The sequence below is a fragment of the Tenrec ecaudatus genome, chromosome 10, assembly GCF_050624435.1.
Source record: "Tenrec ecaudatus isolate mTenEca1 chromosome 10, mTenEca1.hap1, whole genome shotgun sequence".
NCBI classification, from domain to species: Eukaryota; Metazoa; Chordata; class Mammalia; order Afrosoricida; family Tenrecidae; genus Tenrec; species Tenrec ecaudatus.
This window is the reverse complement of record NC_134539.1, coordinates 115,505,211-115,532,396: the sequence shown is the minus strand read 5'-3', so window position 1 is coordinate 115,532,396 and position 27,186 is coordinate 115,505,211. Positions and strand designations below refer to the sequence as shown.

At 51.4% G+C, this 27,186-nt stretch overlaps 1 protein-coding gene across 1 annotated transcript; it reads right to left on the bottom strand.

The window, feature by feature from the left end:
• Positions 1 to 27,186, bottom strand: ADAP2 (ArfGAP with dual PH domains 2). The gene is made up of 10 exons (XM_075559249.1): positions 27,078 to 27,186; positions 26,193 to 26,323; positions 24,662 to 24,753; positions 21,694 to 21,773; positions 20,276 to 20,388; positions 15,917 to 16,063; positions 13,135 to 13,218; positions 5,157 to 5,219; positions 3,404 to 3,481; positions 1 to 2,227 (listed from the first exon to the last, which is right to left on the bottom strand). The coding sequence occupies exons 1-10, from the start codon at positions 27,169 to 27,171 to the stop codon at positions 1,859 to 1,861; spliced, it is 1,251 nt and encodes a 416-aa protein (XP_075415364.1). The 5' UTR covers positions 27,172 to 27,186; the 3' UTR covers positions 1 to 1,858.

Genomic DNA, 27,186 nt, shown 5'->3' with positions numbered 1-27,186 from the left:
TTTTGTGTGCACCATTTAGGAATCAATAGCAAGCATAGTTACATCTTGCCCTACATATCTCACATGTACCTTCCAGGAACAAGAGTGTTCTCTTACACAGATACAGCGTACTGCTCACAAGCTTCCAATCCTGTTCATTAACAAACATCCATACCCAGAATCCCTAGTGGCCACGTCTGTAAATAGGCACATGGACTCCAGGATCAGCAATGCACTGGGTTGCCAGGTCTCCTTCACCTCCTTCCATCGGCAACGGGTCCCGGGCTATTTAATTTTCCATACTATGGACACATGTGCAGAGGCCAGGACAGATGCTGTTTCACACAGAGCTCCTCAGTTTGGGCTTGTCTGGTGATTTCCTCCTAATTCAGTGCAGAATGAACACTTGTTTGGCCCAAGCGCCACTCTGCTGAGGTCCTTTCCGTCACTGCACTGCCCCCTGTTGGCTGTGAGGAAGTCCAGGGCTCAGGTCTGGAAGGCACTTCAGATGTCCATCCATCTACCAGACCCACAGAATGCCTCGGGGGCAGAAAGATGAGACCCAGGCGGCCAGCGGTAAAGGCCATGGCTTCCGTCTGGTCTATCTCACTGCAGAGATGGCCGCTGGCTGCAGGGCGCACCTGCTGGGCAATGGGAGCCCGGTGAGATCTTCTCCTTCCCAGCCAAGAGCCCTGAGTAATCACTGGTCAGCCAGCATCTCGGTCCCCAGGTCACCTGGTGCTGTGGCCACTCCCTGCGGATGTAGCTGCTGGGAAATGAGAAAAGGGGTCACTACACCAGAGAGGGACCCGGCAGGGGGGCAGGATCCATGACAGAAGGATCCAGAATGGGGGTGGGGGGGGAATCAACACAAAGCTGACGGACAGAGCGAGAGACAGAGGGGACCCAACATCAGAATCAGAGAAGGAACAGAAACAGAGAGTGTGAGACACAGAGATCGAAAAAAAACATCCTAGAAAGACGCACAGACAGACAGAACAGCAAGGACCAAGTGGCCAGCCTTGCTAACAAGTTTGTTTGTTGTTTTTTTTTTGCTAACAAGTTTCACATGAGTCCGCAAGGCTGGCTCTGTGGCACGGGGTCCGAGGAGGAAGAGAGCTTGTACGCATACAGGTCACCAGGGCTCCGCTCCCCGGGGCTTTTGTGGGGTCACTTGCTCGGCCTGTCCTTTCCCAGGCACAGGGCCGCTCCTCCATGGCCCAGCAGCCAGGCCAGACCAGAAGTCGCATTCGGGAGCTCAGATCATCCCCCCTTTTTCCCCCATGGGGCCATCAGTGTGAGGGAAGCCCACTTGTGACTCATTTAAGGAGGAAGAGGAGGTGCAGAAAGAGGCAAACAGAAGGGAGAACCCCAGAAAAGCCGTGTACTAAAAAGAGCCTTCGCGTTCTGTGGGGGGGAGTCCTGGGTCCCAGAAGCCATCTGGTGGGTGGGGACCTCAACTAATCATGGGCCAGGGCTTTCTCAAGAAAAGAAACTCAAGGGGTGGTGGGAGAGAGAGGGCTGTGCAGTCCCTAGACTGAGTGGAGTACAGATAGGTCTCTCCTAAGAGCACTGATCGTTCCGCCAGGGCTGAACACCTCAAAATGCTAACAGAGTTTTGTTCCCATCAGAACGGAGGGGCGGACAGAGAAGAAGGCTTTCCGAGAATAATGTGCACTGATTGTACTTTTCATTGGCAGAAAGTCACAACTCTGGTCTCAGGACTCTTTTCCGGCATCCTGGCAAAACCCAGGTAACTAGCATACTTGGCTGCTAACCGAAAGGTTGGCAGGTCGAGTCCATCCACAGGTGCCTGGAAAGAAAGTTCTGGCAAACGTCCTACTTCCCCCAAATCAGCCACCGAGCACCCGACAGGGCACTACTCTGACACAGGTGGAGTCTTTGTGAGTCGAAAGGCCTCGATGGCACTGGTCTGGTGCTCGCTGAGCCGAAGCAGAGGAGCCTGGTTCCGCCCTCTGCCCTTGGCCATCGGAACAGAAGCTAGCGCCCACATCTTACTGAGGATGCTGAGGGGAGTCATGGGGTGGGACAGCACATCCCGCAGGCTCCTCAGCCATTCCCGCTGCTCCTTCTCGGTGGGGCAGGTGAAGACGAATCTCCGAAATGGGGTAACGATGGTGAGGCCAGCTTTCCAGCGACTCCCCCGGACGCCTTTGGGCAGGTCTTCATAGACGGCGTAGCCCTGCTCGCTGCTCCCAATGAAAACCTGGCCCTGCTCAAAGGCATCCTGAAAACGAACAGAGGGGGCAGGGCCCTGCCGTAAGCCTGGCAGCTCCAGAAAATTCTCTGGTCAAAGGATGTGGGCATTCCCCTAATGAGATCTCTGCTATATTGGACCCAGAACTGGAAAAGGCTCAAAGCCCAATATAAACCGCATCCATCCATCTGTCAAAATAATGTTACTGTGCCATCCATCCGGGCCCCAACAGGTGGTGACCCCACACACCAGGAGGCCAAATGCTGCCCAGCCGTGTGCCACCCCCGTGAGCAGTCACAGATTGAGCTATCGTGATCTGCGGAGTTTTCATTGGCAGATTTTCAGAAGTAGATCTCCAGCCCTTTCTTCCTAGTCCAGCTGAGTCTAGAACAGCGGTTCTCAACCTGTTGGGTCGTGACCCCTTTGGGGGGATCAAATGACCCTTTCACAGGGTCGCCCGATTCATAAGACAATGATGAAGTAGCCATGGAAATAATTTGTATGAAAGGGTCACGACATTAGGAAGCAAAGTAGCAAAATGACAGTGATGAAGTAGCAACGGCAATAATTTTATGGTTGGAGGGGTCACCACCACATGAGGAGCTGTATGAAAGGGCCATGGCCTTAGGAAAGTTGAGAACCACTGCTCTAGAAACTAGTTCACCAGGGTTACCACAAACCTTCCACTTACAGATCTGCAGGAGCTGCCAAAGCGCAGTACAAAGGGGCATGTCTCTAACACGCCTTGAATCATCGTGACAACCTCTGAGCGGGGAGCGCTGTTAGTAATTCTGCTTTCCAGAGAAGAAACTGAGGCCAGGGTACTAAGTACCTGGTCCAGAAGGCATGGATCTACAAATGGCAGGGCTGAGACCAAAGCCCCGACTAAGTACTAACTGCGTCACTTCCCAGACTCTTCGGGCAGAGGTGAGACCTGGAGACGAGGAGACAAAGCTCAACTTGACTTAGCTGCAGTTAGCAGCACTGTGGACACAAGCCCAGACTTCCTGCAGGTGGGAGGGGAGAACGGCCTCTGGCTCAGCACAGTCTGCACACAGGACATGGCACAAGAGAAGCTCCCTGCAAGTCAGGTTTCCCCAGTCCTGGGCTCCCGGCTGGGCCATGTGCCTATCAGTGGTTTCCCTCTGGCCACCCCTCTCTCTGCCCAGCGGGGAGGCCCTGGGAAGGGACCAGCATGGCTTTTACCAGTGGGTTCTTGTAGTACAGCAGCCTCCGCTCCTGCAGGTCCAGGGCAAACCACCGTTTCTTGAAAGGTTCTCTCTGCTGCAAAAGAGGGAACCTGTTACCAGGGCTGCACATGCTGAGCACACAGGTCAAGAGGCAGCCCAGACCAAGCCAGAGCAGCTGCCTGGCCTGCGGTCTCCATCCTGACCTCCAGGCCCCGCCGCGGGGAGGGACAGGGGCTGAGGGCTCTCTGTCTTGCTGCCTGCAGACACTGCCTTCTCCGGTTGAAAGGGGTGCTTCCCTCTTTCTCAAGCTGTGAACCAGAAGTCTCCGAGAAAAAAGAAGCTGGGAAAATCAGAAGTGGCCACTTCTCAGCAAGGCTGAAAGTGCTGGCCAGATTCTATGTCTGGGGCAAATGCCATGGGGATGGGTGGGGTTTGCTCTTGGGGAGCAAGCAGCCTGGTCTGAAGCCTGCAAGCTTGCCTCACTATCACCTTCCATCGCAGACTTCACCACCATCCTGTCAACAGATACCACCTTAAAAACAAATCACTGGACTGCTGCCAGTTTTAGGCCTCCTTCTGCCTTCTCCCTCCCTTCTTCTGTTCTCTCCACTCCTCTCCATCCTCCTCCCAGACTTCTAACTTTGAGCTCAGCGCCCCCCACTCTACCCTCACCGCCCCACTCCACCTCCGCCCCCCATCTCCCCCCTCCCCCACAGCTTTTGGCCCTTGCTGGGCCAGCCTCTGGCTCACCCACAGGGGCTCAGAAGCAGCTGGGCCTTCTGAAGGGGACTCCCCTTCCTTCTGGAAGCCCATGGAATGGGCCGCCCTGGAGGCTGGGGCAGGCTCCACAGAAAAAGAGAGCCTGGTCTGAGTTTGGGGGAAGGGCATGTGATGCAGGGGAGGGAAGTGCTTATGTGGACCCTGCTGGTACCCCAGCTGGGGTATGTGCTGGTGGTGGGGTCTTTTTCTCAGTGCAGGTGCTAACCCCAGTCTGGCTTGGGCAGCACGGGCCACATGAGCCTTCTGAGCATACCTAAGCCACCACCCCTGAGTCTTCTCTGGCTGTGCTTTCATGGGGTGGGGTCAGGCAGAGGGGGATCCAGGTGAGAAGAGGCCAGTGATGTGTATGACAAGTGGATGATGCCTGAAATTGATCTGTGGGTTCCAGGACAAAGGGGGACTGCCTGTTTAGGGGTAATTGAGTTCCTTTTAAGATTGAGGGGGGAGAAAATGATTAGGGCAAAGAATGTACAGATGTGCTTTATACAATTGATGTATGTATATGTATGGACTGTGATAAGAGTTGTATGAGCCCCTAATAAATTGTTTAAAAAAAAAAAAGATTGAGGGGGGAATGGGGGAGGTTGATGGGGAACTTGGGAAAAGAGTAAGGGGACTGTGGACAGCGTGACACCTGGAGAGGACGTCTGAATCGGAATCATGCGTGGGAAGAATGTTCCAAAGGCAAACCCTGACTTACAAAGACACCAGGGGCTTCAAAGCGTTCGTGACCTTTTCATTCCATTTTCCCACGGACTGAAGCCCCCTCGTAGCCATGTCACCACAGTGGCAAAGACAGGAAGAAGAGATGCCCGTGCCAGGGAGAAGTGTGCCAGCACCGCTGGGCCCGCAACCCAGGAGCTCGCCAACTATTGCGCCATTACCCCCTCCCCTCTCCCTGGTGCCCAGGCCCCCACCTCCCAAATTAAGTCCCACTACCCTTGGGAAGGAGGGCCCTGTGAGCCATGCAAGGGAATGGCAGGCTGTACCTTTGGACCTGTCTTCTCCATGAAGCCTTGTTTGAGGTAATTCCTGGTGATGAGAGGCACAAGCTGTGGGAAGAGAGACACACGCTGAGCCCCTGACTCACACCGCAGGCACCCGAGGCCCCCCACAGCACGGGTCTGCCCCAAAGGGGGGCTGTTTTGAATGAGGAAGGATGTGTGCTCATGGCTCACAGGGTTATATTTGGAACGTGGAATGGATGCGATATTAATATTTCAACAGAGCCAGATGGCACTTCCCAGATGTCTGCAGGACTCGCCGGCATGGCTGAGCCGAGCCGGGCCGGGTTTAAGGCGTCCTTTAGTAACCTTGGAGCGCCAGGAGGATGCAAATGGTCATGGTGCTCGGCAGCTGCTAACCAAAAGGCTACAAGGCTGAGTCTACCCAAAGGAGCCTGAGAAGAAAGGCCTGGTGATCTACTTCTGGAAAACTCTGTACAACACCATCCTCCTCTGACACACACGAGGTCTCCCGTGGCCAGAGTCCACGACCTGGCTGTGGGCCACGGAACTCATTTCTGGCTTTTCAATCACCAGAGTGTGGAGGCCGGTAAGAGGCTATGTTAGTCTGGGTTGACTAGAGAAACAAATTCATAGGCACTCATGTGTGTAAGAAAGAGCTTTTATAAAAGAGCCATTGTACATTGAGAAAACATCCCAGTCCAGTCCACAAGTCCAATATTAGCCCATATGTCCAATACTAGTCCATACATTCCTCTTTAGACTCACGCAGCCATGCAATGATGCTGAATGCAGGAAGATCGCAGGCCAGTGGGTGGAAAGTCTTGCGGATCCAGTGGTGGTGGTAGGATCTCAGTGTTGGCGGGGGTTCCATGTGGCTCCTTCAGCTCCAGGGCTCTAGTGTAGCTCCATGTGTCTTCTCAACAAGAATGTCTCACAGGGAGTGAGTGAGTGTCTCATCTCCAGCGAGTATGTATCTCCTGAGCACCTCCAAATGAGGTCCTCAAACTGCAGCCTGATTGACAGGCTAGACTCCACCCCTTAACTCAAGTCTCAGATCGGCAACAGGTTATGTAACCACCACAGACACCTAGGAGACCCTCTCAGGGCCAGAAAGCATATTCCTCATGTTGTGCACAGGGTCGCTCTCAGTCAAGCAACTCAACAGCACCTAACAATAACAACTGTGGGTGAAGGTCTGGGTGAAAGTTTTTGTTTTGAAACAAACATCAATGTTCAGCAAATAAAATACCGAATATCCAAACGTCATTTTCTACAGGTTATTGTTGTTAAGTGCGGTCAGGTTGGTTCCGACTCACAGCACCCTATGTACAACCGAACAAGGCGCTGCCAGGCATGCACCATGCACACATCGGTGCTTCTGTTTGGGCCCATTGTCGTCAGTCCATCTTGCCAAGGGCTTTCCCCCTTTTTGCTTCCCCTTTACTGTACCATGCAGGACATTCTTCCCCAGGGACTGGTCTCTCCTGACAACATGTCCAAAGTAGGAGAGACAAAGGCTCCCCATTGCTCGGTCTCCCTCATGCAATGTCCAATTTCACAAGTACCTGAGGTGACTGAAAAGACCACGGTCTGGGTCAGGCTCATCTTCGTTCTTAAAGTGACATCCTTGTTTTTCAACATTTTATTTATTTTTGCTTTTCAACACTTCAAAGAGGCCTTGTGCAGTAGATTTACCTAATGTAATGTGAGGTTTGATCTCTTGACTGCTGCTTCCATGAACATTGATTGTGGATTCAGGCAAGATGAAACCTTTAACAACTTCCATTTTCTACATGAAATGAGGTTATAGTGTCAAATAAAATATCAATTTGCTTCACTTGCTCCTATTCATGCCTTTTTGACCAATTTTTTATTTTTCCTTCCCAAAATGTAAGCCACACTACATTAAGGCCATGCAGAATTGTTAAATACCCTGGTAAAGGCCTTGAACATTCATCCACAGCTACCTTGAAGGTGTCATTTTGGTAACATCCCATGATGGTCCTCGTTTTCCTTCTGCCATGCTTTTTGACAATTCTTTAAAAACAATATTTATCATGATGACCTTTATATAGCTTCAAAGTTCATGTTTGGTTGCACTTGAAAAGCCCAGTCTTGGGGCCCACAGGCTCTGCCATCACCTTCTAGCCACAAGTTTTATGGTGTCTCCTGCACCCTCCTCTCCACAGCCACACTGGTGCTATTTCACAACCTTGCAAGTTAGGTAGATATGGGGGAGGGGGGATTTCAAAAAGTTGGTGGAAAATTCCATTATCTTTTCAGTCTCGTTCCATGAACTTTGGGAAGCTCCCAATGCCATCCTCCTGGTACTTATAAAGACGTGACCAGGGGTTGTCCTAAAGCCCTGTGGTTGGTTGGGTACAGAGCTGGGTCACATGCTGGGCTACAGATGGTAGCCAGTCCTCCCTCACTGCACTGTTATGCTGTAAACACAGCAGCCACGTATGTTCAGGGGCCCTCTGGTCAAGACCTGGCCACCATGGAGATTCTGACACAGGGCTAAAGGAGGCAGCAGCAGGCAGCAGCAGAGTAAACAAGAAGATAGTGCCTTGGGGGGCATGGGAGGGGCAAGAAGAGGGAGGTGAGCGGGGAACCAACAATGATGGGTCCAGGGGAATAGTAAGTGCTCTAAGATTGCTGGTGAGGAGGGGGTAGCTTTTCTGGTCATGTCTGATCAATCGAATTGTATCTAAGAGGAATTACTGAGAGGTGAACAATGGGTAAACATAAGAGCGGGGTAAGAGGGTAAAAAATTAGGAAAGGAAAAAATATAAATATGTATATTTGCATGTATATATGCAAATGCAACAAGGAAGCAGATGGACTTTGGGCCTCTACTTAAATTTTACCTCAGTACACGAATGGTTTGTTCTAATAATGTGGCATTGAATGGTACTCACCTTCCTGACACTATCCCTGAAGACAATACGGGTGCATAAGAAAATGTGGTGAAGAAAGCTGATGGTGCCCAGCTATTAAAAGATATAGTGTCTGGGTCTTAAAGGACTATAGTTAAACAGCTTTTTAGCAGGGAAGCAACAAAGCCCACATGGAAGAAGCACACCAGGCTGTGTGATCATGACGTGTCAAGGGGCAGAGGTATCAGAAGTTCAAAAACATGCAACCAAATTGATGTGAAGGGGCGTGGCTGTAGTGGAGACCCCAAAACCCACCTGCAAGATAATGGAGCAGTCCCTCTCAGAAGGACCACGGGGAAGGGATGATAAATCCAGGGTGCAGTAAGGCACTGATGAACCCCCTAACTGTCCTCCCCGTAACCACATAATACTCCCCCCCCTTACTCTTATGGTTTTTATTTGTTTTACCTCATTAATCATATCAGATTTGCATATGTTCATTTGTGTATTTGAGATCACTTAGTACATGAAAGCCAAGAAGGATAACCCTTCAGAAACAGTAATAGGAGCAATGGTGCCCGGAGGGTAGGAGAAGAGGGAGGGGGCTGGGAAAGGGAGAAGGGGAGCTGGTAGCATTGATGACTCTAAACCCCACTCCATGGGAGTGAACGACAGAAGTGTATGTGAACGGATATATTGCACTGTGTAAGATATGGCAACCCCCCAAAAACCTATTACAGAAAAATAAAAGAATAAGGGTTCCCGGGAGCTATGGTGGGAGAGGGAGGGGACTAAGGGGATCTGATATCAAGGAGCTCAAGAAGAAAGACATCGCTCCTGGTAGCAATTGTACAAAACTGCTTGAGGTGATGGAACTATGGAATGTGACAATATCTGTAAGAGCTCCCGATTAATAAATACATGATTAATAAATAAAATAAAACCCCAAAAGAAGATAATGCCTTGGACAAGTTGTCAGGAACTCTGGGTTCTAATTCCAACTGTGAAGTCAGGAAGCCACGCTACCTTGGCAAGACCTTGTGCCTCTCTAGACCTGTCTTCCCTTGCCCTATAAGGAGATGATTAGCAGTCTTTAAGATCTGCTGACCACTCCGTGGTTATAGAAGCATCTTCTAGGAATTGATGTTGGCCTCCTAGGCCCAGGGGTGGGGTGGGAGTGGGGGGGGTCACACCACGGCAAGTCTAGCAAACGGTTCTGGGTACAGACAAGCTTCTCTAAGGCTCCTGGGCTCAGAGCCAGGGCGAGGGAGGTGAGACCTGGGCACCCAGTGGGGAATCTGAAAGGAGACTGCTGGGAGCCAAAAATGAAATTAGAGTTGGGGGTTGGTGGGTGGGGTGGAGAAAGGGGTGAAAGGGGAGTTGACTGCATTGATGATTGTATCACCTCACCCAATGGGATCGAACAACACAACTATATGTACAGGCATCTACTGGAATGAGTAAGATATGTCAGTAAAAAATATTATAAATATATTATAAAACAAACATTAGAAGCTATACTACATCTTCCCTAAAATGTTGGATGGGCTTTCATATTCTTCCACTTGGAGGAAAGAGAGCCCTCATCCGCTCAGTAGCCTAACCGTGGGCCAGAGCAGGGCTAGTCCAGGGAACCAACCGGTACAAGGGGAAGTACACCATGTTGGAGGACAATGTCCCCGTGGTGACAGAGGAGACACTGAGAGCTCAGAAAGGTGAGGTGACCTGCCCTAAGTAACACATCAGCTTCTCTGACACTGAGTCCAGGTGGTCTTTATAACCAGACCACAGCCCCACGGGACCTCCCCTGCCTTCAGCCATGCGGGCCCATAAACCTGAGAGACAGGCTTGGAGATAAAGCGGGAAGCAAGGGAAGAGAGAGGCAGGCCGGGAGGAAAACGAGTGAGGTGGGGGTAACAAGGAGCAATGAAGGAGGCCAGAGGACCTAGAAGACGTTGGCGGATGGCCAATTTCCTCCACCCCGGGTCAGCAGAGTTGGAAAGCTGGCCCAGAGGAAATAATGCTGAGCATTTGCACTTTGTCCCCCCCCCCTCCCCTTCCCGGCAACCTGCAGTCAGCACTCCCAAGGCACTGCCTGCCCACAGGAGCGGCACTGGCCAGTTCGGAGTGCTGACTGAGCAGGCTGGAGGACTTTGACCCAGTTCTCTTAGGGACTGTCTCCATCTCACTGGGCCTGAAGCAGATGCCCACGCCCCTGTGTCAGACACATGTCCTTGTTAGCTGCTGCCCAGTCGGCCCCAGAATCATGTGGACCCCACTCAATGGGCCCATGCCACCTGCCTGACTGGGGCCATCGATTTTCAGAGGTCGACCCTCAGGCCTTTCATCCTGCTCTGCCTTGAACCTGTTCAGCAGCGTCACCACCCACAAGCCTCCACTGACAGACAAGTGGTGGCTACACGTGAGCTGCACTGGTGGGGCATGCAACCGGGTCTCCCACACGGAAGGTGCAGACGCTCCCCTGAGCCACTAAGGTGCCCCGAGGCCCTGGTGTTGTGAGGTGGTTGGGTGTGGTCGGGTTGCTTCTGATTCAGAGCAACCCTTTGTACAACGCAATGAACCACTGCCTGGCCCTGCACTGCCTCACGGTCATGGTCATGTGTGAGCCCATTGTTAGAACCCTGTGTCAATCCAGCTTGCCAAGAGTCTTCCTCTTTTGTTCCGCACCCCTCTACTTTACCAAGCATGATGTCCTTTGCCAACGAAGATAACATGTCCAAGGAATGGGAGACAAAGTCTCGCCATCTTCCCAGCTAAGGAACATCCTGGCTGTACTTCTTCCAAGACAGACTCCTTTGTTCTGCCAGTCCATGTCCTTTCAGTCGTCTTTGTCAGGACCATCATTCAAATGCATCGGTTCTTCTCACATGAGGTGATTGAAAATACCATGGTGTGGTTGGGTCATGTAATCTGGTGTCATTTTAAGGATTGAGTGTAGGGGTGGAGTCCAGGCTGTCAATCTGGAGATAGCCAATGAGACTTCTGTGGGCAGGGCCTTCTCCTGAGAATTCTGGGAAATCTGGTACTTCCTCCTTGGAGGCAGAAGACACCTTTCTCTCTCTCTCTCTCTCTCTCTCTCTCTCTCTCTCTCTCTCTCTCTCTCCCACGCTCTGGGAGACATTGCAGAAGACAAGCCACAAGGATGGAACCAGACCCCTGAAGCCGGAGAAGCCACAGAGAGACCACTGCCAGCGCTGAGATGCTTACAATGTCACCGGACACAAAGACTTTTTACCCATTGGCTTGTGATCATCTTGCATTTGGCATCATTACATGTGTTTTGTGAGTCTGAAGAGGACATTATAGGTTGATATCGGACACATGTACTAATATCCGACTTATGGACTTGATCTGGACTGGGCTGGGATGTTTTCTCAATGTTCAATGCTCTTGTATATAAATCTCTTTCTTATACACATGTGTGTCCATGGATTTGTTTCTCTAGTCTACCCAGACTCACACACATGGTTTGGGTCAGGTACACCTTAGTCCTCAACGTGACCTATTTGCTTTTTACCACTTAAGAGAGAGGGGTCTTGTGCCAGATTTGCTCAATGCAAGACGTCAATTGATTTCTTGACTGCTGTCTCCATAAGCATTGATTGTGGATCCAAGGAAGATAAAATCCTTGATCACTGTAATCTTTTTACCATTTGTCATGATGCTACCTATTGGTCCAGTTGTGGGGATTGGGGGATTGTTGACATTGAGTTGAGGCTGAAGACTGTCATCCTTGATCTGCATCAGCAAGTGCGGCGAGTCCTCTGTGTATGTGTATCATTCCCGATTCTCGGGTTATGTGCTGAGCATACAGACGGAAGAAGTATGGGGAGAGGATACAACCCTGCCACACACCTTTCCTGGTTTTACACCATAAAGCAGTCCCTTGTTCTGTCTGAACACCCATAAACCTTGAAATTAAAGAGCATTTAGGATTTCAAGGAAGACCTAGCCATTTGAAACAAAAAAACAAAAAAAAAAACCCCAGAGTTTGGATGTTCTCCCCACTCCTATTGCCTACAAATCCAATTAAAACAAAAAAAGAAGCAAAAAACAACAACAAAATCCACTACCATCCAGTTGATTTTGACCTATAGGTCACAACCTATAGTATACCTATACATCTTTATGGGAGCAGACAGCCTCATCTTTCTCCAGCAGGGTTGCTGGAGGGTTTGAACTGCTGAGCTTGCGGTGAGTAGTCAAGTGCCTAACATCCTATGCCACCAGAATTTTTCAAATCCACTTAAGGGGGGCCTCCAGCAGGGACCGCAGCACAGCACCTCAGCGATGACAGAGGTCCTGAGAGAGGCCCAGACCAATCACCAGCTTACTGATGTGGAAGCATGCGCAGAGAGGTCCTGTAGACCTGCCTTGGTCACGCAGCAGGCTAGTGATGGAGTGCTGAGGAGAGCCCAGGTGGCCTGGCTCAAAGTAGTCACCCTCTGCCCAACCCCAGCGGGCTTCCTGGACAAGGCTGAGATACAGCTGGGCACCCCATTTGTCTAAGGACGATGATCAGACACTTGGCCACAGAAGGGAGATATGTCTCTGTTACAGCTGTCTGGGGGGCGAGTTCCACTGGCTCCCTGACTGAATACCATGAGGCAACGGGGGTGTTAGAGTGGAAAGCTCACCTTCAAGTTATACACTTGACCATCCAGGACGTGGTCTCTCATCTCCCAGGGGAATAATCATCCCTGCCTAACTTACGCTCCACCAGATCACTAGATGGAAGGGATTACAAGACAAAATCAAAATCGCTTGGGAAGCAGCATGTGCAGGATCTGGGCACATTACCTGAGATCAAAAAGTGATGCCAAAATTGTGAGCCCCTTCAAATTCTGACTAGCGACTGCACATCCTGAAAGCGGGGGGTGGGGGGCTGGTGTACTTTGTGTCGAGTGACATCATATCCACCAGGTTCCCAGGAAAAAAAGTCTTTGGTTGCCCTCTGTGGTGCCCCAGTCCCAGGGCTCCAGGTCCTGCCTACAAGCTTAGTCTGGTCTTTGGGTGTCTGCAGGGTCAGCAGAGAAGGAGAGGGAGAGGGGACAGAGAGGCGACGCAGAAGCGGAGACCGGGGCCCACTCTGAACTCACCTCAGACTCCGGAAGCTCGGGAAAGGCCATTTTCAGGTAGTGCAGGCGGGCTGCGCGGAGGGCATTGAACCAGTCTACGATCTCCTAAATGGGAAGGACAGACAGACAGCTGATGAGATGTAGACGGGGGCCAGGCCTGATGGCAGGCTTGGGGCACAAAGGTTCAGCTATTGTGTACTCTGTACTTGCCCCGGGGAGGACAAAAGGGTCCAGGGGCCTAGAGGCTCATGACAGCTGCCTGACCCCATCTGGTTTCCAGGGGGACTGACAGCTGCAGGAAAGAAGCAAGCTAGGCCAGCTGGGGCTCACACAAGCACCTTGCCAGTGCCGAGAGGGTAGGTTGCTGTTGGTTCAGGCTCACGGCTGCCGCGTAAGAACTATGCTCCAGAGGGTCTTCAAGGCTGCGACCTTTTGGAAGCAGAGCACCAGGCCTTACTTCCGAGGCACCTCTAGATGAGCTTGAACTGTTAACCTTTGGGCTGTAGTCCAGCGCTTAACCATTTACACCACCCAGAGGGCACTTAGAGAAGATCGAGGCAATACCGTACACACAATTAATTCCCTCTTTAAACCTTTAACTACTGAAGACAAGTATACACGTGACCCAGTGCCTTTCCTGGGGGCTTGTGGTCGTGTATAAACATGCTGACTCAGTTCTGACGACGTTTGGGAGGGAAATGTCTACCACTCTCAGTGTCACATGCTGCAAACATTCCAACAGTGAAAAGGCTATCAAAAGCACTCTGGGTTGTGCTATTACAAATCATCCCTAGCGGCAGTGCTAGTTCACATTTTTAGAGGGAAGCCATTACGATTGTGCATCCCGTTTGTCAGCTGTCCAACATTTTGTGTTTTTTATTAGTTACTTTGTTATATTTTCTGGTCACAACATAAGAGGTAAGTGAAAACTAGTAGGAGGAAAGCGCTGGCAAGTTTCGGGTAAAAAAGAATAATTTTAGTTTCATAAACACATTAAATAAAGTAAGTGTTTACGTAAAAGCAATTATATAATGTTTTAATGATCCTATCCATATTCCTGAATCCTCACTTCAAAATATAAATTTAACAAAATTTGTGAATGTGACGTGGCCGCGTGGAATCTTGCCTGTTGCACCCCATGACTGGCGTTTTAATTGAGTTTCACACCCCTGCTCTAGAAGGCCTCTTTGACCAACTACACGGCTGACATGTCTTCTGTGTGTCCGCAGCACGGCCACGTCCCCATCCATTGTGCTGCCCCCAGTCTCCCGTCTCTCCCTCCTTGAGACCCATGGTTCTGCCCGGTTTCCTCCCACCTGCCCCATGCGAACACCCAGCAGAGTACTCGGACACTGCGGGTGCTCCAGAAGGATCTCCGTGGGGATGAGACATGTATCCTCAGCAACATGGCGCTGAAAGGTGGACACTTGAACTTGCGACCGAAGAAGCGGACACCGCTTTGAAAATGCCCACAGAGCCTGTCTTTGACATCTGCCACAGTCATTCGCCCATAGCCACAAATAGACTCCTGTGTGGCATGCCCCTCCCTGTGTTAGAGTGGATGGTCCATGGTCCCAAAGTCTCAAAGTGAGTGTTTTAATCCCGGCTCCTCACAGAGACGCAGACCTGATCAGGAGAGGAGGCCTACCCAAGTGACTCCATTGAGGAGTCCAAATCCCTGCTCTTCAGACTCCACCTTCTGATTGGCAGATCACACCTGTCAGGCCCCTGTCCACGTGCCCAAGAAAGCATTCGGCCTGCCGAGGGGCAGGCAGCCTCGGCCCTACCTTCTACTGTCACCTAGGGCCCCTGGGGAGGCTGATGCTCGCCTCTGGTTCCTGGCTTCTGCTGCTACGGTGCTCACCCCGGCAGCATCACGGGAGATGGGAACGTGGGAGCTGGGTGGGCTTGGGAAGCATCTGCTGTGTGACCCTGGGTGACAGCTTGCATTGCCAAGCATCACATGCCCGTCTCCGGAAGACGGGGATAAAACGTCTCCAAGGTTGTTCTGAGGACTGAGAGATGATGTGCACCAGTCACCACGAACAGTGTCCACGCCAAAGCCAACCTCTGACGGCCATCGAGTCCATCCTGGCTCGTAGCGACCCTATGGACAGACTAGAAGTGGCCCTGTGGGTCTCCACGGCTGTCAATTGTGCCAGGAGTAGAAAGCCTCTTCTTTCTCTCATGTAGCAGCTGGTGGTTTCGAAAGTCTGGTCTTGTGGTTAGCAGCTCAAGGAGTAACCCACTGTGCCATTAGGGCTCTTTTGAGCAGTGCCTGGCTTAAAGAGAGGGTCACAGAGTGTCAGCCTCTACATCGCTCTTTCTCATTCTGATAAACACCTTCCCATCCCCATCAACAGGCCCGTGCTTTGGGCCCGTCTCCTTAGGCGGCCCTTCTCTGGCTGAGTTGATCTCCGGGACCTTTGATCAGTGCTTCCCAAGTGTCAATATGCACAGGGAATCACATGGGGATTTTGCAGAGTGCAGATTCAGATTGTGTAGGGCTGGGCTGGGGAGGAGACGCTGACAAGCTCGCAGGCGAAGTCAATGCTCTTAGCCCAGGAGAGCACGAGAAGCCAGGCTTCAGAGCCCGGCAAGCACCACTCCTATTCACTCCCTCTCAGCTTCAGACTCCCATGGGCGATGCCTGCCAAGTTCCCCTCCCTGATCCCACTCTCCCTTCCACTCACCTCGCCCCTGACCCAGAGGTGACCACAGATTAAGGAAAAGAGCAGCATCCAATCTCAAGAGGCAGCTGAGCACGTCACCAAGTGAGAAGGGCGGGCGTTGGTGCTCTCACCTGGCCACTTTCATGATACACAAACAGGTTCCTGGTGTGACCCTCTCTGCTGTAGGTGATCTGCAGCCCGTGCGGGTTCCCGATCTTCTCTGTCTGGAAGGTGGCATTTAAGTCCTTGATGCTGATGACAGCTTTGGGGCCTTTACCCTGAAAGAGAGGAAGAGGGCAGTGGAGATGCTGACCGCCAGCAAGGGAACACTCAGAGCTCGAAAGCAGCGGTCCTCAACCTGTGGGTCGCGACCCCTTTGGGGTCAAACGACCCTTTCACAGAGGTTGCCCGATTCATAACAGTAGCAAAATGACAGTGATGGAGTAGCAACGAAAATAATGTGATGGTTGGGGGGGGTCACTGTATGAAAGGGTCGCAGCATTAGGAAGGTTGAGAACCGCTGCTCTAAAGGATGGGAAGAAGTGCCTGCGTACATTCCTGCCCAGCTGATAAGCGCAAGAAGTGACCCGAACACGCTAGATCTGGCTATCCAATGTGGCAGCTGTTAGCCAGCGATGGCTGGTGGCTAGGGGATGGGACAGCTCAGGCATTTCCATCATTGAAGAAAATTCAGGTGAGCAGTCTTTTCTAAAGGGAAATTTGGTCATATTTGTTAACATGCTGCGTGTTTGGCTTTGACCCAGCAATTTGACATCTAAGAATGTATCCCAAGAAATAATTGGAACACTGCGAATGTTCCCATCAAAAGGTATTCCTTGTAGTGCTGCTTACGGTGGGGATTTGGGGCTGGGGGCGGGCAGGGGGAGGAAGTGGTTTAGCTGTCCATCATTGACAATGGGTTCAATAAATCATGGTACCTTCACACCATCAAATATCACTGAATGTGTTTATAGGATCGTTTAGAAAAAATGCCCATGATATCCACATGTGAGAAAGGCCAGTCTCAGGACAGGAGGTACTGGCCTCGTAGAAACTATTGACATAAACAGTTGAATGTGAGTCTGTAATGTTGCATTAGCATATTATGTACTATATATTAACATATAGTATATTCATATTTGTATACACACTAAGAGTGAGATGGGTTTATGGTAATGATGGCTACATTGGAAGATTGCTAGAAGACTTTCCTTTGGTGAGAAATTTCCTTTCTTCTCTAAGAGAAATTTTGAAAATGAAAAAAGAATTTTAAAAGTCCCGAATTTGGTCACTATTCTTCCAATCAGTATGCTGCAGATGGAGTGACCCAGCTCATGCCCCATAGAACCTCTCGAGCCAGGCCCGCCAGAGTTCCTGCCCCACGGGATGGTCAGAAATGAAACACGGGCGTTTTCAGCCACTAAGTTTTGAGGTGGCTCATTGCACAGAGAGCAAACCCACTCTTCCTCGGGCATCTGTCCACACTCTGTAGGGGAACCTGCCAGTGTCGGTGCTGACGCAGGCATGGTGCTAAGGCCTCCAGCTCCCGCTCTTCCCAGACCTCCAGCTTCACAAATCCAACTTCTTTCTCCATGTCCCCACTGGGATGACTCATAAGCCTCAAACTAAAAATGACTCGTGATCATCCCGAAGGGAACTAAGTCTTTGCCGTCTCAGCAAATGACAGGGCAGCCCTTCTAGCTGCAGAGGCCAATGCCTCGCGCCGTTCTCACGCCTCCCATCCAACCCTTGAGTAAATCCTCATCACTCCAGCGAGCGCCAAAATATCTCCGACTCTCCTTTGGAGCCGCCACCACTCTCCTCCCATTTTGCCTCACCTGGTTCTTGATCAAGGGGGCCTCCCAGCTGCTGCTCCCCATAAAATGTTGATGACAAATTGGTTCACTTCCCTGCTCATGGCCCTCCGTGACGCCCCAGCTCACCCGCCCACCCCTGTGCACTGTGCAAATGCCAAAGCCTACTTTGTGTGTGTGCGTGTGTGCAAATTATCGAGATAAGGGTCTTGTATCTAGAATATAGAAAGCACTATATAGAAATATAGAATATAGAAATACAGAATATAGAAAGCATTTGCTCAATTAAAGGACAGAGGATGAGGGCAACAAATGTGCAAATGTGCTTGACACATTGATGCATGGATTGTGATAAGAGCTGTACGAGCCCCCAATAAAATGATTTTTTAAAGATAAAAATGGACAGAGGATCTGAATATCCATTCTCTGAAGGAAAGATACAAGTGAGCAGGTGCTCCGCATCAACAGCCTCCAGGGATATGCAGGTCTCGAAACCACCCTGGGACAGTTCTGCACACTCACGGGGCATCCATAAGGGTGTGGACACAAGGAGACCCTTGTCGATTGGTGGTGGGAATGTAAAATGGACAGTCACTGTGGGGAGCAATTTGGCAGTTCCTCAAACACTTAGTGACGGCACATGGGTCAGTAATTCCACTCCAACATAGATAGACACACAGATACACTCAAGGGGGGAAAAAAACCAACCTGTAATCAAGCAATTGGACATGACGATTCATAGCACCACTATCCACACTAGTCAAAATGGAAAAAGGGACTAATGTCCATCAGCAGAGATCTGCCGTGGTATATCCAGACAGGAGAATACAAACTAGCAATAAAAAAGAAGTCGTCGTAGATACTACAACATAAACTTTGAAAACATATATGAAGTGAAAGAGGCTATTAAAGAAGTGCATATCTATGATTCCATATCTACAAAGTGTTCAGGGGGTAGGTGTGCTTTGTGGAGTGATACAAATGTTCTAACATTGAATGTGGTGATGGTTACAGATAAGTCATTGGCTTGTGTGAAATTGTATGATAAGTGAATTAAATGAATTTCGTATATACTCAAGTATAAGCCGACCTGAATATCAGCCAAGGCACCTAATTTTACCACAAAAACTGCATTAAAACGTGCAGAAAGTCCCCACCCCCAGCCAGTCCTGGGGCTTTGGGGCTTGGCTCAAGGGGAGTTCCTCTGGGACACGGGGATACAGTGAATGGTATGACTCTTTGCTGGGCATGCCTACACAGTAGGGTATGCTGGGCCCCCCCTAGGGTTTCCCATATGGGCTCCAATAAATTTCTTCCCTTTTGCTTAAAAAAAAAAAAGTGCAGAAAAACTCAGCTTACACATGAGTATATACGGTAAATAAAGCTAATTTTTTTAAACCCAGCATCTTACACTGACTTCTAAGGCCCTCCACTATCTGACCTCATGGCCCTCTCACCTGCCCACACTCACTCTGCATCACTCACTTTGACCTCCTTGATATCCCTTCGGGCCCCCCACACTCTGTCACCTCAGAGCTAGGCCCAGAGCTTCTGCCTGAGCAGTTCAATGTGTGTATTGCAGACAACCCAAGGCTGAGTAAGAACCGCATTCCAGCCTTCTTGCTCAGGCTGGGCCCAGGGGGCCGCCCCCACTCAGAAGGGCTGCTTTTTCTCATCTGCATTTGTGCTGCGGCCATGCTCAGGGCTTCGGAACATACAGTTCCCTCTGCTGCTTCTGTCCTCCCGACACAACTCGCTCCTCACAGTGTAGACCCTGCTCGAATGTCACACCACTTTTATGGTTTGCCCTGAGCACTCTTGCATACCAGAAGCACCAAAAACCACACTCACTGCCATTGAGTCAACTGTGACTCATAGCAACCCTGTCTAGGGCTTTTGAGCTCCTAAGTCTCAGCGCAGCTGGGGGGCGTGAATGGTCAAGCTGGGGATCAGAGCCCACGACCACCATGCCACCAGGGCATCATACGACCCAATATTCCCCGCCAGGACATATCACCCTGACTGCCGTCCAGCCGATTCCTTGGTGAATCCAACTGTCCCATAGGGTTTCTAAGGCTGTAAATCTTTACAGAAGCAGAGACTGCCTTAGTTTACCTCCCATGTAAAGGCTGGTGGGTTTGAACCACTGACCTCAGGATCAGCAGTTGAGTGTTTAACCACCGTGCCACCAGGGTTCCTCATCCACAAGGGTCCACGGATTAAAATGCAGGCCTAATGCGGAAGGAAGGGACCCTTCCCTGGTCTGCTCTCTTACCCCTTCATCATCTTCTTTCTGTTTGTTTTTTCTCATACCAATGGCCTTACATAATGTACTGTTAACCTTTCAATGAGGGAGCATAAAAACCAAGGAAGAAATCAGACATTTGTCAAGACATGTTCAATTGACCAGATGGTGGCAAAGTCTTAAACTCAGCATGACAGACCGCTAAGGAACCGGGATAAATGCCATTAGTTGGGGGGCTCCTCACAGACCCAGCTTGGTTCCAATACCGCGTCTCCTCTCGGGGTGGCACCTGATCTGATGACCAGTTTCATTCGAATCCATTGGCGTCTGGGCCAATTCTACCTTTGTTTCTTGGCAGGGAACCTCTTGACCCTGAAAGTCTTATGAGACGACCTTGTGCATACCCTGATGGCGGAGAGCGGGGAGCTTACCTCTTCTTTAGTGTAGTACTTCAGGAGGCCTTCTTTGGCCAGGAGGACAAACCTCCTTCTCTGGAACTGAGCGTTGTCCCTTCCCCGCTTCCACAGGAACCCTTCTCGGTGACCTTGGCCAACCAAGGGTGGGAAAGAATGAATATGCATGGCTTTCAGCTGAACACACAGCTCACCAATCTGCCTGCTACCCAAATGCCTCCAATCTTACTCCGTTATTTTGCTACAAGACACGGGCGTCCCATTTGGGTCCCGTTCGGCGCTGTCTCATACTTTCAGTTGGTTTTTCCACACTTTACACAGAGCCTCTGTCTCAGACGGAGCAGCTAGTAGGCAAGGTAAGCACAAGTCCTCTGATCCTATCAGGGACAGTCGATTTGAAAAGAGGCTTTGATTCTCTAGGAAGGTGAAGAGAGGGACTCCAACCAGACCTAGAAGCGGAATCTCTAATGTGGTGAACAAGTGTGAAACGGTGCAATATGGATCTGTCAGTAAGCGCAAGAACGCCTGTGCTTACTTTGCTTGTTGGGCTGTCTCAGACGCCCTTAAGGTTAAGTACTAAGAAATTGGGCTGATTCTGAAAAGAGTCTTAATATATAACATTCTGACTCAACTTCACTTTGACATCACCCGACTACAATCTTCTGACACCAGGAACAGGGAATGGCCTGCAGGCACCTGTTGGCTTGGAGGGCGACACTTGATGGGGGCCCTTTTCGCTAGCCTTTTCGCAAGTGGAGAATTGGCTGCCTCTGGGCCTCAAGAAGGTGCCTAGGTGGCACAAACCGTTTGCCAACCTAAAGGCTGGCAGGGTGAACCTGCCCACAGGTGCAGTGGAAACAGGCCGAGTAATCTGCCTCTGTAATGATCGCAGTGAAGAATACGTTACCCAGCAGTTCTTCTCTGTGACATGTGTCAGAACTGGCTTGATGGGAACAGGGTGGGGGTGGGGGGTTGGTTGGTTTTGACCTCATAAAGTGGTTTCATACAGTTTGCTCTCTGGGTCAGTGTCAGCCTAGATTCGGAGAAACTGGGCAGGAATTTCCACCAGGGAGGTTGTCCCCTGCAGAAAAGCAGGAAGTCTTACCAAGCCTTGTACTGTCCCTGAGGCTGCTACAGCCAAGAGCAGGGAGGCCTTTTTCTAACTGGGCTGCCCAGCCAGAGAGTCTCCCTACAATCTGTACGAAGGCCCTGCGAGCTCCGGACAGACATCTCCTCTGCTGTGCAGACCATAGGACACCCACCAGCGAATGTGCGGCTGATCTTTTCAGAGGTAGAGGAACCCACAGGATGTCCTCTGGGGCCAGAGGGAGGGCTAGAGACATCTATGGTTGGATCTTGGTCCAGTTACTCAGGCACTTTGTTTTCTAGAGGTCAGTAGAATACAGACTTAAAAAAAAAGATGAAATTATCTTTACCTGGGGGTGACATGATTTTCCCATCAGCCATGAACTCCTGTCTCTCATACTTAGCTCGGATCCATTGTTCCTTTAAAACCCTTAATAAAGAGAACTTTGGTCAACAGTTGTCTGCTGCATTTTCTCCCCACGGTCACTTTGTAAGACCCTCGTAGCTGAGGGTGGAGGAACCAGAGTAACTACTTGACTGCTCGTTTGGGTGCCCCAAGACTTCCGAGTCTCAGCGTATTGACACTGGGGTCAGACAATTCTTTTGGGTGGGACACTGCCCTGTGCTGTGAAGGAGGCAGCCTGGCCTCCACCTTCCAGGATGCCAGTTGCAGCCCCACCAGCCCTGTGGTCTCAAAAGTTTTCAGACCAAAAATGCCCCGCATGAGGATGGAGGGCAAACCTCTCAGTTAAGAACCACTGTTTTTTCAACCCCAACTTCAACCTTTGGATCAAGGAGGCCAGTACCTAGAGCATGGACATTGCCACCTCCCACAACATGCTTAAGCTGGGAGGATCCCAGAGCTTCTCTCCCTGTGGCCTGTTCAGAAATACGGCACACTGCCCTGGACAGGGCTGTGGTCATGCGGTCAGACCCCTTGGGGCCCAGTTCTTCTCTTTCATGTAGTCAAGAGCAAGTCACCTAACTGAGCTTCAGGATATGACAATATCATTACCACATTTAATGCAAAGAGCAGGTGTGTTATATGTTGTGTTTTTTGTTTTCTGGAAAGTGTGGGGTCCCTATGTGTACTATGTGTGGTACATGCATGTGCATGCTATTAACATAGGTGGCTTAGATACCCCCCAAATACCTACCTATGCATCAAAATTGTTGAGAGTTTTGAATGTATAGAAATAGCCTCAAAAACCTCAAGCTTCCTGAGATCGAGTCAATACTGACTCATAGTGACCCTACAAGATCGAGTCAATACTGACTCACAGTGACCCTACAGGACAGGGTACAATTGACCCTGTGAGTTTCTGAGACTAACTCTCTACGAAAGTAGAAAGCCTCATCTTTCTCCCACAGAGTGGCTGGTGGTTTCAAACTGCTTACCTTTCGGGTGGCAGCCCACTGTGTAACCACCACCGAGCTCCTACAAAGGGCTATGCACATGCTCAATGCTAGCTCAGCTGGATATTGACACCCAATGACCTCTGCAGAAAACCCCTGCAGCCAAGAGTTGATCTATTTTAATTGCTTAGTTGATCCCTTCTCCCCTTTTACATTCGAATGTTCTAAGGTTTGTCTGACCTTGTCCCATGGCCACAGCAATGGCCTAGAGATGGGCACTTGGGCCAAACTGGTCCATCAAGAGAACTCTTCCCTGAGATGTCTGGGCTCAAAATGGACCAAGCTGGGAGGTAGAAGCTTGGGACCAGGAAAAGCCTTGCTCCCGGCTGTATGAAGGAAGAGCAGGTAAGAAGGTAGCACGATGAGAACTAGAGAGGGTGTCAGAGACCTGACAGGCTCAAGCCCCTCTCTGGGTCCTTCCTGAGTTTGCTTCCACAGCTGTCCTTCCTGTCGTCTGACCCCCAGAGCCGTACAGGTCCTTTTGCCTACGTGGGTTGGCAAAAGCTGATGGTCTCCACTTACAATGAGAAGTTCTGCCTGATTTTGAGGAAAGTAAGTCCTTAACCTGCCCAACAGGCGAGAACCCTGGGCCACAGGACCCAAGACGGAGAGCACCGCCTACCCTGGTCCTGGACGTGGAGAACTTCGAGGAGTTTTAGAATTGGAGGAGGAAGCCATGTCTGGAAAGTGGTAGTAGAAAGTCTAGCACAACACATGCGCCTGTTCCTTTTCTCTTGAAGCAGAAGGACTGCATGTCTACAGGAGGAGTCAGCAATGGGCAAGATGACCCAGGCCCACTCAAGCTGAGCCCAGCACAGCCCTCAGCTGGATCAGGGACCAGCCAGCATTTGAAGGTCACACTGAGGGCTGGATTCAAAGTCGCATTTATGGAACGTCTACTAAGTGTCAGTTGGTGTGAGATGCTCTTCGTATATTATCTCATCCCTCTTCACAGCCACATTCTCTGCATTTCAGAGATGAAGATGCCAAGGACCAGAGACGTCTGGTAACTTGCCCACCATGTGGCAGCTATGTAGTGACGAGACCAGGAACCAAAATCGAGGGCTTCTGAGTAGAAAGCTTGCAGGTCATTCCCCTCCTGAGGTGGTGTCTGCCCAGAGGGGTGCCTTTCCCCTCATTTACACAAGGCGCTGACCAGTGGCCCTGGCGGTGAATGGGAAGAAGTCCCTGGGAAGGAGACTCAAGCAGTCTAGGTACCAGTGTCCCACCGATGAGAGCTCTCCCTTCCAGGGGTCTTAAACCCCTGCTGCTTTCTCCTCCCTCTGCTATTCTGGGTCTCCCAATGACACCGTGACACAGTCAGGCAAGGTAGCCTCAGCTTTGCCTCTGGCCTTCAGCTCATGAAAATATCAATAGTACTTATCTCAAAAGGTTGCTGTAAAAAGTAAATGAATGCACCCAAGCATTCAAAAAGAGGGCCCATTATATAGGTAAGGCTCCAGACAAATTAGCAGCTTGCATGGTTTACATGATTTTGTAGAGAGCAAGGGCCAGGAGGGGGCGGGGAAATGTCAGCACCACGCTAAGCTTCCGAGAGAATAACCTAGGCACAGTTAGGAAGCAATGGAAACACTTGTTCTACTAATATACCAGTGCTTCTCTCCTCTGCCCAGCGAGCCGGGGGCTGTGGGCAACAAGGCCAGCAGAGGAAGACGGGCAGATCACAGAACAAAGGTTCTCAGCTGTGGAAACTGCAGCTCAGCGAGTGTGAGCCACTCAAGCAACAGTGAGAGAGCAGAGCCTAAATCAGGGCTTCCCCCAAACCATCTGTGATGGTGCCCAATGCCTTCCCGGGTCACTCACTGACCAGATCGTAGAGGAGCCCGCCATAGAGGGGGCGCCGAGGACAGAGTAGGAGCCCCTGAATAATCACCCACTCACAAGCAGTCATCAGCCTGGGGGACATAGTAGAAAGCAGGAACTCTTGCTTCGTACTTGGCCTTCACATGTAGGTTCCCGTTGTGGGTCATAAACTGCAAGACACAGGCACTGGGGCTAATATCCGAGCTTCACCACCGTGAACTGAAACCACAGCCTACCAAGAAGGCCACTAGCCCGCTGGAACCTCAGCCGGGAGAGGAGCCATCAGGCCCAGAAGGGAAGCCGCCCACCAGGCTTGGTCATCCGAGCTCCTGGGAACCCCAGCCTGGAGAAGGAGCCGCGGTAACAGCCATGGCTCAGCACGGCAGCGCACACCAGTTCTCACACACTGGCTCGTTGGAGCCTCTCCATCCTTTCAATATGACTCTCCTCGTTTTAGGAATAAGGGAACTGAGGCTCAGAGAGGTTAGGTGACTTGCCCAAGCTAGCAAGTGACAGAGTTGGAATTTGAACCCGGGCCTCTATGTGTGCAAAGCGCACGTTGTTTCTCCTAGCCCTGTCACAGTCTGAAGCAACAGTCTCTCCAAGTCTCCAAGACGGGCATAGCTGGAATCTGAGGCAATGAGCGCTGACCCCACAGAGGACTGCAGCCAGGATGCTAAGCAGAGCTCTCAGCACGGAGAGACAGCCCTCAGCCACAATGTTGGCCTGTCCTGGAGGGCAGGCAGGGTGGGAGGAACAGGGCTTTGAATCACATGCCTTGGGCAGAGGGACTCCAATTCCTGCCCTTCCCAGGGGTCCATGACGATGTCAAGGAATTTTCAGGGGTTAGGAGGACCCTCAGAGAGCCGGTTTCCAAGCCCACTCTTGCCATTCAGTCACTGGGTAAATACTTAACTCTCTGAGCTTCAGGGACCTCACTTGAAAAATCGATGACAATACTATGTTCTATGGCACAAATAGTCTTTAGGTTTATGAGCTGGGTTCCTGTTTTCCTGTCTCCCTCCTGCACTCCCATGTCAGCTCCGTATGGGAACAGACCTGTCTTGTCTGCAACACACGGTAGGCTACCAGTGCCCGGCACACCGTAGGCTGCCAGTCACTTCACTTGCAGGTTGAGTGAGTGAATAAGGAACGTTCTAGTCCAATGGTGCTGCGCACAGTACTTGGCAAAGGCACTCAGTACATGGCTCCCCAGCAAACCATCAGCTAAAAGTTGCCTGATCGCTGAAGAGGTCTCTGGTCAAAATGGTATTATCACCCGGGCTGAAAATATAGCACCCTCTCCACCCCCAGGTCACAAGAGCAAAGTGGCCTCCTTCCTGGCTAGGAGGACAGGAGGAAAACCATAGACCATGAGTCAGGAGACTTCTGCTCCTGTTTTACCAACTTCCTCAATACCCCAATGTTGTGCATGTATTTCGTCCTTAGAGGAGTCCTGGGAATTGAGGGGGAGGGTGGGGCCCCCATAACATAGATGTGGAAATGGAGGGGTCACAACAAGAGTCAAGTAAGGGGGGGGTTCTATTGGCCTCCTTCCAGTCTGCCCCTGCCCCGCTCCTCCTCCTCTCCCCAGGTGACCCCTCTCTACCTCCACAATGCTGTCGTCCCAGAAATCCAGTTTCACCGACTTCACTCTGCTGATATCCGGGAAGTTTCGGTGGACTCCGCAGCAGTTCAGACAAATGAAGATGCCCAGCTTGTAAGAGGCCCAGTCCGGGTCTGCGGACGAAAGAGCAGGAGGGGCGCTGAGGAATGAACGGGCAAGGCAAGGGATCTAGGACTGGGTAGGTCCCGCAGAGAGTCAGGGTCCTGGCACTAAGACTAGAACTCCTCTCATGACCTCGCTGGCTTTGGGTGAACAAAGCGACTCGCAAGGAGCCTTCTGGGCAACGCGCCTGGTCACCGCGCAGTGGGGCCAGGGTGAGGGATCTCCGAGGGTGTCCAGGGGGCTGGGGGCGAGCGACTGAAGTGGGCAGGACGTGGACGTAGCAGGACTCCGGAGGAACAGAGAGGACAAGAGCGCCGGGGTGTGTGGGGGGTAGGGGGAGGTGGTGGCGCGGCTCTGGTGCCTGCTTGGGAGCTGCAGGTGGGGGTGCGCGCGAGGTCGCCGCATTGGCTAGCCTTGAGCAGATGGGGCAGGACCCATACTGTCGTCCATGGGGGACAGGAGACAGGGGGCAGGGCAGCCAGGGGTCTGGGTCCGAGGTTTGAACCCGCGAGTGGAAGTGCCTTAATCCAGAGTGAAGACCTCGGGGACCAGTCCAGATGGACAGGGTGTCGGGGAGGGGTTGGCGAGGGCAGGGTCGCCAGGGCGCCCAGGTCCCCATGGGGTCCCCCGGTGAATGGCGCGTTGGGGAAGAGCTGGGATCCAGCGGGGGCCGCCCGGGTGGGATCGGAAGCAGCTGGCGGCCGGGGTCCGGCGGGGACTCGCGGGCCTCCGGGGCCCCCTCCCCTTTCCGGGCCGCGCCCCTACCTGGCGCCCCGCAGTCGGCGCAGTGCGCGTTGCCGGTGCCCGCCGCCCGCAGCAGCTCCAGCAGCCGCTTCTTGTTGCGCTCGCGGTCGCCCATGGCCCGCCCGGCGGC